At 50.0% G+C, this 15,919-nt stretch overlaps 1 protein-coding gene across 2 annotated transcripts in view; it reads right to left on the reverse strand.

The window, feature by feature from the left end:
• Positions 1-240: 240 nt before the first annotated feature.
• CHDH (choline dehydrogenase) overlaps positions 241-15,919 on the reverse strand; it is a 35,870-nt gene continuing 20,191 nt past the window's right edge. Inside the window, exons 2-9 of one of the 2 annotated variants that reach the window (XM_047096707.1) lie at positions 9,048-9,806; positions 8,292-8,443; positions 7,299-7,428; positions 6,194-6,328; positions 4,828-4,970; positions 4,232-4,334; positions 3,057-3,515; positions 241-2,395 (exon numbers count right to left, since the gene is read on the reverse strand). In XM_047096707.1, coding sequence (XP_046952663.1) covers positions 3,097-3,515; positions 4,232-4,334; positions 4,828-4,970; positions 6,194-6,328; positions 7,299-7,428; positions 8,292-8,443; positions 9,048-9,750 — 1,785 coding nt within the window. In that variant the 5' untranslated portion in view covers positions 9,751-9,806 and the 3' untranslated portion in view covers positions 241-2,395; positions 3,057-3,096. Of the gene's footprint in view, positions 3,516-4,231; positions 4,335-4,827; positions 4,971-6,193; positions 6,329-7,298; positions 7,429-8,291; positions 8,444-9,047; positions 9,807-15,919 lie in introns of both variants that reach the window. The other variant, XM_047096706.1, reaches the window with a different exon arrangement.

A 15,919-nucleotide genomic window follows, 5' to 3' on the forward strand; every position in this document is an offset into this window, starting at 1 on the left:
AGGGCACACAGCATGGGCTTTACCTACCTTACTGCTGACCCCACGCTTATGAAAGGAACCAGGGCAGTTTATTTCACATTTTTTATGGTCTTTAGTGTCTTTGCCAACTGCCTGTTCTCCTACAAAGGTTTCCGCTGTTATGGGCGTTGGTTTGTTCTGAACACTGGTCAGCGACAGAGCTATCGTCTGGCACAGAGCTCCAGCTCCTACCAGACTCAAAAACAGACACCAGCTGGGCTCTCATTGTTGACAAAGTTTTTATTTCTCCAAAATAATATTCTTTCCTTCCTGGGGGCTTCAGAGGGCAGGCGAGAATAGGAGAATGGGGAGCAGGCCTGGGGCCCTTGCCTCCAACATGGGAGCACCAGCGAGAGTGGCCTTGCATCTCCTGTGGGGATGGTGGCAGGAGAGAGGGAATGGGAGACGGCCTGGGTCTCAGAACAGAGCTGGTGGAGAAGGCATGTGTTTCCCTCTAGGTTTTAAGGGAAAAGGATGTAGATATTAGATCTGATGTTAAGTTGGCAGAAACAGGAAACGGCCTTTGTGGGGAGGAAAAGGGTTTGGCTGGAGAGAAGCTATCTGATTTTATGGAAATGAGGATTCCTACAGTTGGCCCGGAAGCAGAGAGGCTGCATGTCTGGAAGCCAGGATCCGGCTTCCAGGACCTGCCATTCCTGGTCATGCTGCTGGCGAGCTGCTCGGTTTCCGTGCCGTCCTCCGTTCTACCAGGAAGAACCTTCTGTTGATGCAGCAGCTTGAACGCAGTCTTCTTCAAAGGGGTCCGTGCCCGGAGCCCATTCAGGTATATACACAGCTTCCTGTTACACTTTTTCAACCGTTTTTTGAAAAGTACATTCTTCTGTTTAGGTATCATGGGTGCTTTGCCAAGGGGCTTCAAGAAGATTCTCTCAGGGCTGAGTGCTGGCCTGGTCTCTGGGGGCCCCAAGGGACGTCTGACTGTGGCTCAGCCTCCCTAACCCAATAGGCACTTTTCTCCCCTCTCTGGCTTCCCCAGCCAACAGCCCTCTTTCTGAGGCCGAAGGTTCCCTCATGGCAATGGAACCTTGAGATGGCCTATTATGACACGGGCCACTATTCTGGCTGGAGCGAGGAGTCACTTCAAAGCACACTATTCCATCTTGTGGCTGAACCCCGACAACACAGTGTTTCGCCTTGACTTCTGTGGGGCCTGGATACAGAACACTCGCGGTCCACTCTATTTCTGCATCTGGCTACACTGTATGATCGTATGGGATGAGGCTCGGTGACCGAGAGTGGGAGAGGGGCCTAAATGTAATGCAGCCGTGCAAGATCACGTACCTCCTCTCACTTCTGCTTATCTTACAATACAGACACAGGAGGCAAAGCAGCCACTGCCCCAGAGACTGAGACCACCACCGAATAGAATGGCTGTGTCACCTGGCTTACCCGCACTAGACAAGGTCAGCACAGTCACAGGCAGGCCTGGACCCCTCCACCTACCCAACTTGTCACTCATTGGCCCTCAGAGCAGTGAGATTGGCAGCTGCCCTCCTCTGATCTTCCTTCACCCCTGCAGGCAGCTCCCAGGCCCTGAGGCTGACAGTTGTGGACCATGGCTGCGGGGGCACATGGGGACTTCCCTAGAAGAAATCAATCTCTTGGCAGATTTAGAACCTCCCTTGGGACAGAAAATGCAGCAAGATACAGGTAAGAGTAAACCAGAGCCACTTAAAATTTTTAAAGGAAGGAGAGGTGTCATGGTTTTCTTCTCTCTATCTTTCTGGAAGGTCTGTCTCACAAACACAAGTTGTGGCTGTCTGGCCTCCATGACACCTCGATCCACTCTGACCCCGGGGGGAAGCCTGGAACGCCCCCATTTTCTTTCCCTCCCTGTTCTGTGTCTAGCACAGCAGCTTTCCATGGAACAATCCTTTTCTCCCCTGTTGTGGGAAGTGGCCTTGGAGATCTTTAGAAAGATCCATCCAAAACACATTTATTTCCATTACCCTGTGAGAGCAGTCTGGCTAAGGCATCTCCATTCAAAAAGAAGTTACTGGATTACATTATTGGATTATAGGAAGTTTAAAGATCAAAGAACTATTTTAAATGCTTCTTGTATCTGCTCTCCGCCCCCCTCCCCACCCCCCAACTCAAATCTTTGCCAACTTATTTTTTCTTTCACTCAGTTGTACTTTTACAGGATCGGGTACCTAGTTTGACTTGACAACTTTTTCCATCAGCCTCAGCTCCATCCCAGTCGGGTCCTGTGGATGTCCGCGGAATACGAATTAGCCGGCTTTGTCCGCCGTGAGTCGCTTCCCCAGGCTGATGGGAAAGGGTCCTCTTGGGCTAGCTGCTTTGGCATGGAGCAGTGGTCTGGTCTGTGGGGTCTGCTCTGGATTTCTAGGTTTCCCTGGTAACAGGAAAATCTTTTAAAATGCTAAATCATGAAACCTATGGGAGTGAAGAGACTCTCCAGAAGCTTCTTTAGATCAAGGTCCAGAAATCTTCCCATTGGGCTGTGTTTAGTAAGAACCAGAGCACTGGCGAGGTGGGCCCTCAGAGTGGCCCGAATGGGATCGGGAAGCACGGGGGAAGACTGTGTTTCTCCCAGCAGGCAGCTTGCCCTCCAAACAGGGACACCGGAGGCTTACGCACAGGCCTCAGCTACAGTGTGCAGCCTGAGGTGGGGGATGCCCCCACCCTGAGAACCCAGTGTGGTCTAGCCACCACCTAGCCTCTGGGCACAGCACCCTGCTCTTAGAGCGGCTCGCCTTAAGAGGGAGGCCTGAGAGGGAACCACTTCCCTCAAGTCTGACCAGAACCTGGACTATTAAGACAAGGCCATGGCAGAAGTTAACCATCATCCTCCTTTGGCCTGTCCCTTGGTCCCCTCTGCTGCCCCTTCAGGAGGCAGGGGGAGGGGCCCGCAGGAAAATGCTGGGGAAAAGAAACCTGCTTTGCTGCCCTGATACTGGTCTCCCATCCTAAGAGATTAACCCATTCTCAGCCACTGAATCCTAACATTCTAGACAGTTTCAGGAAAGGGCACTGAGGGCAGGGACTCTGCTGACCCTCTTGGCTTGTCAGGAGGCTTCTCAGGCAGTGACTGCCTCAGCGCTGGGTGGCCAGACTTCCGGGCTTGTAGACAGGGACGTCCTTGTCCTGGAGTGCAGGCTGCCCCTTGATGATGTCAGCTGCTTTCTCTGCGATCATGATGGTGGGGGCGTTAAGGTTGCCGCTGACCACACTGGGCATGATGGAGGCATCAACCACCCTGAGGTTTTCCACTCCAAGCACCCTGGTCTGTGGGTCCACCACGGCAGTGGGGTCAGAGGGCTGGCCCATCTTACAGGTGCACGAGGGGTGGTAGGCGCTGTCCGCTTTCGCCCGCACAAAGGCATCTATCTCTTTATCTGACTGCACGTGGCTTCCTGGCTGGAGCTCTTTCCCCCGGAACGGTTCTAGGGCTTTCTGAGCAAAAATTTCTCTGGTCAGCTTCACACACTGTCGGAAGTCCTTAACGTCGGCTTCTGTTGACGAGAAGAAATAGGTGAGGTGATTCCTTTTACCATGCTGGCTCTGCCAACGGATTCTGAGCACAGAGAGTCTCAGTAAGCTGCCCCAGGGGACACAGTTCAGGGACATGGAGCCACCAGATTGCCTGTCACCTACTCAGAGCCAGTTAGACTGCAACCAAGCAGCATCCCATGAAGGCAAACAGCACCCTAGGTGGACACAGCCTGCCCCGGGGGCCCTAGGTTTAACTTGGAGGTGAGACCGTACACCCTGCCTCCGCCAGTGTGGCTGTGAGCATGCTACGGGTCATTATCGAGCAAGACCTGCCCAGTGGGGAGTGCTCGGTTTTGCTGCATGCAAAGAGGCAGGCCCAGGAATGTAATCTGCTTCTGGATGAAACTCAGAGTAACGAGCAACAGTCTCCGTGAGCCCCAGTGTACACAGCCAGATCTCCTTGCACCTTCTGGCAGATTGTTCGGAAAGCAACAAATCTCTCCTGCTGTGTAAAAGGACATCCCAGGGTTACTTTAAGGGCCCCAGGGCACTACCTAGCAGCATGTGCCCAGTTTATAGCCTAGAATTGGGGCGGGGGTGATGTGTCTCAAAGTGTGGTCCAGGAGTAGGATTCAGAGATTAATGTAAACCCCATGAAGGCATTCATTCATTCATTCATTGAACAAATGACTCGGCAAGCCCAGGCCCAGGGGAGACAGAGGGGTTGGAGAATTACCTGTTGACAAGTAGTTGGGTTGAATCACCGGGTGATCCCGGGGGTTGGCACTTCTCAGTTTGAGCCAGCCCACACTCGTGCCCCGCATGGTCCCCACATGCACCTAGAAGAACCAGAGGAAGCTGTGACCTCCTTCAACTTTCTGAGTCAGTAGCTTAGGCCCTGGGGTTTCCTGTGGGCTGAGACTCCACATCCAAAGGCAATTAAGAGCAGACACATTTTAGTATTTGTTTGCATCTTACCCCCTTCCCCGCTTCCACAAGTGATCACCTTGCTGAATCACTGCTGCTTCCTGGCTTTATACATGATGTCTTAAACTTCCAGGGGCTGGAAATCCCAGGGCCGTTGGCCTCATTTGTCTATTTCTGGCAGTCTAGATCCCTAGAGCATCTGCCCTCAGCTGGGCGCAGGTCTCCGCTTTCCACGTACCACACACACTGCCTCATGATGACTCCAGACTCCTCCTCTCCCCTCCGACCCACTGAGCAGCTGGGGGACAGGGCACAGGCTCCTGGGCCTCACCCCACCCCCACCCGAGGGCCCTGCTGCAGTGAGCAGAGCGCTGCTTGATGACAAAGATGAAGCTGTCTGCTCACCTGGTAAGCTTCCTGCTGGGTGGGGACCCGTCCGTGGTCGATCACTTGGGATGGCAGGAAATGGAACTGGATGTCCGGGTGAGGGACCCCAGGCTGGCTCCGGATGAATCCGCCTGTTTCCAGATGGGCTGTGGCTCCATCCCCTGAGGATCAGAAGAGTGGATCAGGGCATGGCAGGCTACCCCCCACTCTCACCCCTCCTGGCCTCTGTTCTGGTGCCTGGACCCATGTGTTCAACTCTGGCATCTCTCCCTCAGGTGGGCTCACCCAACACCACAGGTTTTAACATCAGCTACATGCCAAGGGCCTTTCGGCTTTGCCACGCCTCCCCCCCCCCCCCCCCCCCCCCGGTGTCCTCCACCACAGACCCAACTGTGAGGCCTGATGTGGCCCGGTATCCTGAACTTTCCCACCCCAGGCTCTACCCCTGACAGGTTGTTCTTTCATACAAGGCCTAAGTCAGACATTCGAGCTGTCCCTGCCTCCTCCTCTTCTTCGTCGCCCACCATCTGACCCTCAGAAAGCCTCACTGACTTCAGCTCCAAAATCTACTGGGATTCATCTACTTGGCAATACCCCCCCACCCCCTCCCTCAGCCCAGGCTGAGACCCCCTCCTCACTGGCAGCTCCAGTGGACTCCTTGCTGGTGTCCCGGCCTACCCTCATGATGGAGTCTCTTCCATCGCACCCCTGCTTTCTCCTCAACATGCTGCAGTCTCCTTGGCCCAACAGATTTGTTTTTTGAACACCAGATGCCTAGACCTGGGGCCTTTGTACATACCCTCCCTAGCTCTCAGATATACTCTGTCACCATTCTCTACTTTATTAACACCCTGATCTTAAAACTTAAGCATGTTTATGTGGTTTCTTTCCACTGACCCCACCAAAGTGTAAGCTCCCCAAGGGAACCTGCCTTATTGGCACAGCACACAGTACCTGGCAGGTGTGGGAGAAACACATGCTGAATACGATTTCAAAGCACCACTTCCTACCCGGGGGACTGCTCTGGGACTCCGAAAACAAACAAACTGCTGAGAAATGGATGCTGAGTGTGCTTTTTCTCCAGGCTCCTTGGAGCCCAGAGGGTGTCCAGCATGAGGCCATCCCTGGCTATCTGTAAGGAAGAGTGGCACCCAGGTTCGGGAGTCTCACCCTGGACAGGCCCTGGGCCACCTCATCTGGTCCTCACAACAGCCTTCCAGGCAGGACTATGTATCCCCATCATGCAGATAGGGAAGCTGAGGCAGATGGTATAGCTAAGTTCTGAACAAGTGACTTGAAGCCAGAGCCCTTGCTCAGCACCTTAGGAAGGAGGCTGTGCTGACCACAGACCAGTTCTACTATGGTCCCAGACCAGCACACCCACCTGTGAACTTCCAGAGCCACTCTAGACCAATCCGGACTTTCCTCAAGGGCTTCTGTGCTGAATGGAGAGTGATGGGGAGGGTACATGCCTGCTGGACGTATATCTCCAGGTGGTCTTGCAGGTTCTGGCCAACTCCTGAAATGGGAGGGAATGGTTAGGAAAGATGGCTTCCAAGAGGGGCTTATTAGCTGTACCTGGCCTCTTGACTTCCCCTGGTTTTGAAAACTTCCCCTAAACCTATCCACATACCTGCTGAGCCAGCTCCTGCTTATTCCTCAGGTTTCTGCTTAAAGGTTGCCTCCTGGGACGCCATCCCTACGCTCATTGCCAAGTCTAGTCCTCTCATGCTGCCCAAGCCACCTGCCCTTATCACTCACTCCCGGGGCAGTCCCTGTAACCATCCCGATGCCTTCCTGCCATGCAGCACCCTCCCTGAGGGTAGGGCCCAGGCATTCAGCAGGCACCACTCAGTAAGCTGTTGTCAGATGGACCGACGGCCCCACCTGCACCTCCAGGGAAGGAGGGAATCAGGGCTTGTCATGCTGGGCAGACACTGTCACAGGCCAGCACTTCCACAAACCTCTTCTGATAAAGCCTCAATACCCAAAGGGTCATTTTGGGGGCAGTTTGGGTTATAAGAGAGATAAGAAGCCCTGATGGGCATTACAGACAGTTTGTAAGATAAATTTTAGGCTTGGAATAATTGTCTTAACATGAAAAGCATGCTCTGAAACACCGGGTTGGCTTCTTTAATGTCAGGGCTGCTGCTGAGTCCTGAGGACAGAAAACACATAGGCCTGGACCCCTCTCACCCTTGGGCTGCCCTGGTGACATATCCGAGCCTGGCCCAGTGGGCTTTTCGGGTGGAAGCTCGCTGCTGGAGGGGCATCACTTCTCAGTGGGACAGTAGGGCCAGGAAAGGGGAAAAACAACACAAAGACTGGGGTCCCTGGGATAGGGCTGTCCAGTGAGGCTCACGGGAAGAATGTGGCCGTTCTGAGGAAAGCTGACTGCTGCCCCCTCCCCAGCTCCACGCTAATGCACTTCAATAAGCTGTTTTATTAGCAGAGGCCCCCTCTGAGGAGCAGCAGCAAAGGGAGCTCACCGGGAAGGTGGCACACCACCGGGATACCCAGTTTCCTGAGGTCGTCTGCGTTGCCGACACCGGAGAGCATGAGCAGCTGTGGAGAGTTGATGGCGCCCCCGCTCAGAATCACCTCCTTGCTGGCATAAGCCTGGAAGAGGCAGAGGCACGCAGGTCACGCTTCCTGAAAAGCGAGACAGAACACCGAGAGTGTGGCCTTGGTGTGACGTCCCCGAGTGGTGGGTGGGGATCCCGTTCCCAGGCCCCAGAGTAAGGAAGGGGATGCTCAGCGGGCCGCTCTATGAAGGGCGCTCCACACATGCAGCTCCCGAGTGCGGGTGCAACACTGAAGCGCGCTTCACATGCTGATACGTTCTGCAACAGTCACACTGTAACGATGGTCTTAAAAACGGGACTGTAGAGCCCCAGACACTCCAACAAGCAGCTTCAATAAAGCAAGCAGTGAGTCAGATCTTCACATAGAGGCAGAATGATCCTGACACACTGCTAAGTGGAGAACAGCATAGTGCTGGGGGCACTGGGTGGCTCAGCCAGTTAGGCATCTGGCTCTTGATTTTGGCTCAGTTCATGGGATCAAGCCCTGCATTAGGTTCTGTGCTGACATAATGGAGCCTTCTTGGGATTCTCTCTCTCTCTGCCCCTTCCCCTGCTTGCACATTTTCTCTCAAAAATAAATGAATACATATTTTTAAAAAGTGTAGTGTTGAAATATGGATTATGATCACATTTGTGGTTTTTAAAGCCTTAGTACAAACCTATCAATTTCTCAAAAGGTATGGAAGGTTCTAGGAGCCTGCTCTGAGGTGGGGAGGGGCAGAGAGAGGCTCACAGGAGCCACCATGGGTTCTCTGCAGGTGGCTGGACTGAGGGCTTCCTCACCTCTGAGACCCTGGGGACAAGAGCCCAACTGCTACCCACACTAAGCATGACCACTAGGGTGACTGCTCATTCCCTTCCATCTCGACTGCGCCAGCCTGGAAGTAACTCACTCACCCGGTGACTCTGGCCATTCTTGACGTACTCCACACCCACTGCACGCGTGCCTTCAAACAGTACCCTGTTCACAAACGTCTGGGCCTCGGCAGTGAGGTTGGGGCGGCTCAGTGCTGGATGCAGGTACGCACAGGCTGTGCTCCAGCGCTTGCCTGGCAGACAGAGCAAGGCGATCAGGCACAGCCCCTGCCCCTTTGCCTGATGTGGGGGTGGGAGGGTGGGGCTGGGGCTGAAGAAAGATGGAATGTGCCCTTCCCCTGGCAGGACAAGCTCTGCCTGCAAAGTAGGGCTAAAACCAAGTCTCTGCAGGACTGAAATCCACATCCATCTGGGGTGGAAAAACACCCTCCACTCCCAACAGGATGACCAGGAGCACCTAATACAAGGGGGTAAGAACTCTATAGAGGCAGGCAAGGGCCCTGGGTCAACCCGGGCCCTGCCTCTGTCCTGCTGTGTGCAAGGCACTTCAGTGCTCTTTGCCTCAGTTTCCTTATCTGTAAGTCTCTTTGGTCAAAGAGCTGACTCTCCACAACAGAGGCCAGAGGCCTAAAGGATGCCGGAGAGTCTGTCTCCAAGTCATTTCTCACTGGCTACGAATTGTATTCTGTGGCCTGTAGGGGGCGTGAGACCTCCGTCATCTCGGCCTCATACTAGTCCGTTTATCCTCACTTACTGACCACGATGGGGGCAGGGGGATGGGGCTGTGATGGGCAAAAGAAGGAACCAGGGAGATGGGGGACGGGAGCCTTGTGCTACCTTGGTGGATGGTCATGTCCATCCATCCGAAGCCTTCTTGCTGGAAGCCATTCATGTCCTCAGTGAGGGGGTAGCCAGCCTGCTGCGCCGCCTCCAGGAAGGCGCGGTGCAGCGCGTGGTTGGTCTTGCCCCGGGACACGTGTAGTGGCCCGTCGCCGCCGCGGTACCTGTTAGCACCCAGTTCGTGGCTCTGCGCCTTGCGGAAGTAGGGCAGGCAGTGCTCGTAGTCCCAGCCGGCCGCGCCTTCCCGCTGCCAGCGGTTGTAGTCCTCTGCGTGCCCGCGGATGTAGACCATGGCGTTGAGCGACGACGAGCCTCCCCAGACCCGGCCGCGCGGCCAGTACAGCACGCGGCCGTCGAGGCCTGGCTGCGGTTCCGTGTGGTAGCACCAGTTGTACCTGTCATCGCACAGGTTGGCCACGAGGGCCGCGGGCATGTGGATCTTCCACGAGAGCCGCTTGCTCCCGGCGAGCATGTCCTTGGGCCCGGCCTCCAGCAGCAGCACACGCCTGTCCGCGTCCTCGGTGAGCCGCCCGGCCAGCACGCAGCCCGCCGAGCCCGCACCCACCACCACGTGACTGTACTCGTCCCCAGTCCCGGGGCCCGCGCTGGCCAGAGCACGGACACTGGGGGGCCACTGCCGCCCCAGGGCTCCCCATGCGCTCAGATGCCTTCTCCTCCAGCCTCGCAGGACACTCCACATGCTTCCAGCCCAAGTCCTCGTGCATCCACCAAAAGGAGTGTGATGACTCACTGTTCCTAAAACAGGAAAAGAAGCTTTAAAATTTTTAACTTGACATGCACTTGCAGAATCAGCCCAAAGCTGGGGCAGCTGCATCAGTGCCGCAAAGGTCCCCCACAGGCTCACCAAGTGCCCACCTCAGGCTGGGTGAGGCAGGCCTGGCAGGCAAGTCCCTGTGCTGGGGAACTAGAAGGAGGGAGCAGAGGTAGACACAGGAGATCAGTACTGTGAGATCCCTGCCAGGGCTGACAAACACAGGGCTGGGGGCACAGGAGAGAGGCTCCTCTCTAAACTTGAGAAGTAGGGTGGTCCCCAGAAAGGCCTCTCTGTGACATGTGTGCCTGAACCTGGACCTGGCAGGTGTCTGTCTATCTGCTGGAATGCAGGGGAGGTAAGGGCTTTCTAGGCTTGCACTCATTGTTCGCCCACCTAAGGCAGTTGCTGAGACCCTACCAGGCACCATTTCATCTCTAGCAGTACACAGAGAACAAGAATCTGCCCTCAAGACTGATGGGCTGGCCTAGGGAGACAGACAAGACTTCAGTAACTGAAGGAAGGGCAGAGTGAGGGGCTGGAGGCTGCAAAGCTCAAAGCCTCTGACCTGAGGGCCATGGGTGTCCTAGACGGCTTTTCAGCAGATGATGGGGTCAGAGCTACAATCTTCAAAGTTCACTCTGTGGAGTGCTGGAGTTCAAATAACCAAATGCCAATAGCTTCTGAAGGGGCCTTTCCCAACAATGTGCAAATTAATCCCAACACACTTAGTGCACAGAGGTGAAAAAGAACCAGGATATCCCACTCTACTGACACAAGAACATCTGAGAGAGCCCCACCCGAGACCTGCCCAAGACTGATGCCACAAGAGAGCTAAAGAGCCTCAAAAAAACCCTCTTCCCCCCCCCCCCCCGCTCCGCCCATGAGCCTGCCCCAAGTAACAACAGCAGCCTACCACTGGAGGTGGGCTAACAGGTAAGAGTGTAGAGAAACAGCCAGACCCCCATTTACTCAGGCACAGGAGAAAGAAGCCCCAGGGCCTCCTGAAAGCCAGAACACCGAAGAGACTTCTAGCACTCCAGGCCCCATACTAGTAGGGGGTAGCAGTGCCCACCATTCAACTTCCAGCCGTGGCTCAACACTCCACACTGATGACCTGGTAGAATGAAGGCATGTTCTTTTCTAGGCATTAATACTATTTACCTAGGTCACTACTGTCCTGTTACACATAAGGTCCAGCATTTAACACAAATTTGAGAGACACAGATTAGGAGCAGGGGAAGACCGTGAAGGAGGAGGACCCTGAGCTCACCTCCTCCCACAGACACAGGAGGGCAACAAGTACACAGAATGCAGCTCACTCTGAAAACCACCTGAAGACTGGCAGACCAGCTATTCCACAGCTAATGACGTAAAGAGAAGGTCCTATCAAGAAGGGTGGGAGGGTCAGAGACATGGTCGGGAACCAAACCCCAGACACACAGGCCACAAGTGGGGAGAATACCATCCCAGAGGAGGTCTGCTCCCTCCCTGAGGAGGTCCTCCCTGAGGAGCAAGGGGATCAAACCCCACACTGGGCATCCCCACCCTGGGGATGTGCCCCGGAAAGATGAGCCCCTATAATGTCTGGCTTTAAAAATCAATAGGCTTAACTGTGGGAGAGCTGGAGGGCTATAGGAAACCAAGAGTCTGCTCTTAAAGGGCCAGTGCGCTACATCACTCAGTCTGAGACCCAACAGGAGAGCAGCAGTTTGAAAAGCACCTGGCTTAAATGTGAAGAAGATTTATTGACTAATTTTACCACGTTTGCTGAAAGGGCAGGGATCTGTAGGAGATTTCTCCAGAGATGGAAGTGCTTGCCCCCCTTCAGCCTAGGTGGCTGGCTGCTTACAGGAGCCAGTTCTGATACTTCATCCACCTTGCTGGCATCGCTCGTCCCCCACCAGCATTCCCCTGTGGACCCACACCACCCAACCCACGTGCCCCAGCAGGTGTCCCTCCAAAGTGGCTCCTGCCCCAGCACACCTGGAAGGCAGCCTTGGCCAGGACTGGCACCATTCCAAAGTAACACCTGCCCTGGGGAAGCAGACAGCCGGCACCACACACCAGCATGCCTGCAGCGGCTACAGCCGAGCCATTCAGCCAGCCACACCAGGGGCCAGTCCTGCCCATCATTACACCACACAAGTTGTGGCCCAGTCACAACAGGAGGGTGCAAGCAGCCCACACAGGGACACTCCTTGAGTGCCTGGTTCTGGTGACCAGGGGAGACTGCACTTCCACACAAGGCCGTTACTTTTAAGACCGGGAGACATACCTACCCTACCTAATGCACAGAAACAAACACAGAGTCATACAGAATGAGGACACAGAGGAATATGTTCCAAACAGAAGATGATGACAGGGCCTCAGAAAAAGAACTAAGCAAAGTGGAGATTGGCAATCTACCTGCTGAAGAATCCAAAGTAATGGTGATAAGGATGTTCATTTGACTTGTGAGAAGAGGAGAGGAGGAGCTCAGAGAGAACATCAACAAGGAGACAGAAAATATAAAAAGGAACAAATCAGAGTGGACTAAAAGTAACTGAATAGAGGAAATCAACAGCAGATTAGAGGATGCAGAGGAACAGCTTGGCAATCTGGAACACAGGGTAGGGGAAAGCACCCAAGGTGAACAGCAAAAAGAAAAAGATTTTTTAATGAGGACAGATGAAGGGACCTCTGAGACAACATCAAGTGTACTAACACTAACCTCTTCACATTAAAGAGATCCCAGAAAGATAAGAGAAAAGAGAGACAGAGAGACAGAGAGAGAGAGAGAGAGAATGGGGCAGAAAACTTATTTTAAGGAATAATAGCTGAAAATTTTCTTAACTTGGGGATGAAAACAGACATCCAGGTTCAGGAAGCACAAAAAGCCCCTAACACAATGGACCCAGGAGGTCTACACCAAGGCACATGATAATTAAAATGGCAGAAATTACAGAGAATCTTAAAAGCAGGAAGAGAAAAGCAAATAGCTACATAGAAGGAAAACCCTAATAGGGCTACCACCAGATTTTCAGCAGAAACTTTGCAAGAAGAAGAGAGGGATATGATACATCCAAAGTGCTGAAAGGAAAAAGCCTATAACCAAGAATACTTTATCTGGCAAAGTTATTGCTTAGAATTAAAGGGGAGATAGTTTTTCAGACAAACAAAAGTTTAAAATGTTCATCACCACTAAACCAACCTTACAAGAAATGTTAAAGGGATCTCTTTAAGAGGAAAATAAAAGATCATAATTAGAAGAAAATTATGAAAGGAAACATAAAAAGTAAAGTAAATTTCACTGGTAAATTCACCAGTAAATTTCACTGGCAAAAGCAAACATACTAATAATATAATCACTTAAAAAGCTAGTATGAAGGTAAAAGACAAAAGTAGTAAAATCAATTATACCTACAAAAATTAGTTAAGGGATACACAAAATAAAAAGATATAAAAATATGATGTCATATACATTAAAACATGGAGGAGGAGAGTAAAAATGTAGTACTTTCAGAATATGTTCAAACTTAAATGACTGACTTAATATAGAGTGTTACATACAGAGGATGTCATATATGAGTCTTATAGTAACCACAAACCAAAAATGTGTAATAAGTACACAAAAATAAAGACAAAGGAACCAAAGCACAACACTAGAAAAAGTCACCAAATCAGAATGGAAGAGAGCAAGAAGAAAGGAGTATAGAACAACTACAAAAAACAACCAGAAAACAATTTACAAAATGGTAATAAGTATATACCTATCAATAATTACTTTAAATGTAAATGGATAAATGCTTCAATCAAAAGACACAGGATGACTGAATGAATACAAAAATAAGACCCATCTATATGCTGTCTATAAAAGACTCGCTTCAGACCTAAAGACACATAGACACAAGCAGATTCAAAGTGAAGAAGTAGAAAAAGATATTGGAAGCAAAAACAAACAAACAAAAAAACTCAGGTCATGATCTCACAGTCTGTGGGTTCAAGCCCTGCATCGGGCTCTGTGCCAAAAGTACAGAGCCTGCTTGGGATTCTGTCTCCCTCTCTCTCTTTGCCCCTTGCCCCCTCACACCCTCTCTCTTTCTAAAATAAATAAACATTAAAATAAAGACTGTAACAAGAGATACATAATGATAAAGTGATCAATACAAGAGAATATAACAATTGTAAATATCTGTGCACCCAACATAGGAGGACCTAAACATATGAAACAAATATGAGCAGACTTACAGGGAGAAATTGATAGTAATACAATATTAGTAGAGGAGTTTAAAATCCCACTTCAAGACTAGATAGATCATCCATGCAAAAAAATCAATAAGGAAACAGTAGTTTAGAATGGAAATTAAGACCAGATAGACTTAACAGATATATACAGAACATTCCATCCCAAAACAACAGAATATACATTCTTTTAAAGTGCACACATGTAATGTTCTCCAAAATAGCTCTCATGTTAGGCCAAAATACAAGTTTCAATAAATTTTAAAAGCATGAAATTGTATCAAGCATCTTTTCCAACCACAATGGTATGAAACTAGAAATCAATTACTAGAAAAAAACGCAAACACACAGAAACTAAACAACCAATAGGTCAATGAAGAAATAAAGGAGGAAATTTAAAAATACCTAGAGACAAATGAAAATGGAAACACAATGGTTCAAAATCTTTGGGACTTAGCAAAAGTAGTTCTAAGAGAGAAATTTATAATGATACAGTCCTACCTTAAGAAACAAACAAACAAAAATATCAATCTAACTAGAAAAAGAAGAAAGCCCAAAGTCAGCAGAAGGAAGGAATTAATATCAGAGCAGAAATACATAGACTAAAAAAACACTATAGAAAAGATCAATGAAACTAAGAGCTGGTTCTTTGAAAAGATAAGCAAAATTGATAAACCTCTAGCCAGATTCATCAAGGAAAAAAAAGAAAACTCATGAAAAAGAGAAATTACAACCAACACCACAAAAATACAAAGGATTATGAAACAACTATGAAAAATTATACATCAACAAACTGAAAAACCTAGAAGTGGATAAATTTCTAGAAACATACAATTTTCCAAGACTGAATCAGGAATAAATAAAAAAATTGGAACAGCCCAGCGGCACCTGGGTGGCTCAGTTGGTTAAGCATCCTACTTCGGCTCAGGTCGTGATCTCTCAGTTTCTGAGTTCAAGCCCCGTGTTGGGCTCTGTGCTGACAGCTCAGAGCCTGGAGCTTGCTTCAGATTCTGTGTCTCCCAGTCTCTTGGCCCCTCCCATGCTCATGCTCTGTCTCTCTCTGTCTCTCATTAATAAATGTTAAAAAATTTTTTAATAAAAAAAAATTGGAACAGACCTACTAGTAGTAATGAAATTGAATCAATAATGACAAAGATCTCAACAAACAAAAGTCCAGGACCAGATAGCTTCACAGGTGAACTGTATCAAACATTTGAATTAGCATTAATACCTATCCTTCTCAAACTATTCCAAAATATAGAAGAGACAGGAATGCTTCCAAATTCATTCTATGAGGCCAGCATTACCCTGATACCAAAACCACACAAAGATACTACAAGAAAATTATAGACCAATATCCCTGATAAACAATGATGCAAAATTTCTCAACAAAATATTAGCAAACCCAATTATAAAACAATATATTAAAAGGATCATTCACAATCAAGTGGGATTTATTTCAGGGATGCAAGGGTGATTCAATATTTGCAAATCAATCAACCTGATACACCATATTAACAAAATGAAGAATAAAAATCATGCAATCCTCTCAATAAATACAGAAAAAAAATCACAAAATTCAACATCTATTCATGATAAAAACTATCAACAAAACGGGCAGAGAAGAAACATGTCTCAAAATAATAATGGCCATATATGACACACCCACAGCTAATTTCATAGTCAATGGTGAAAAGCTAAAAGCTTTCCCTCTAACATCAGTAATAAGACAAGGATGTCCACTCTCACCACGTTCATTCAACATAGTACCAGAAGCCCTAGCCACAGCAATCAGACAAGAAAAAGAAATAAAAGGCATCCAAATTAGTAAAGAAAAAGTAAAACTGTCACTCTTGGCAGATGGCATGATACT

The sequence above is a fragment of the Lynx rufus genome, unplaced genomic scaffold, assembly GCF_022079265.1.
Source record: "Lynx rufus isolate CCGP_SWC_20201006 ecotype Redwood Valley unplaced genomic scaffold, mLynRuf1.p SCAF_4, whole genome shotgun sequence".
Taxonomy (NCBI): Eukaryota; Metazoa; Chordata; class Mammalia; order Carnivora; family Felidae; genus Lynx; species Lynx rufus.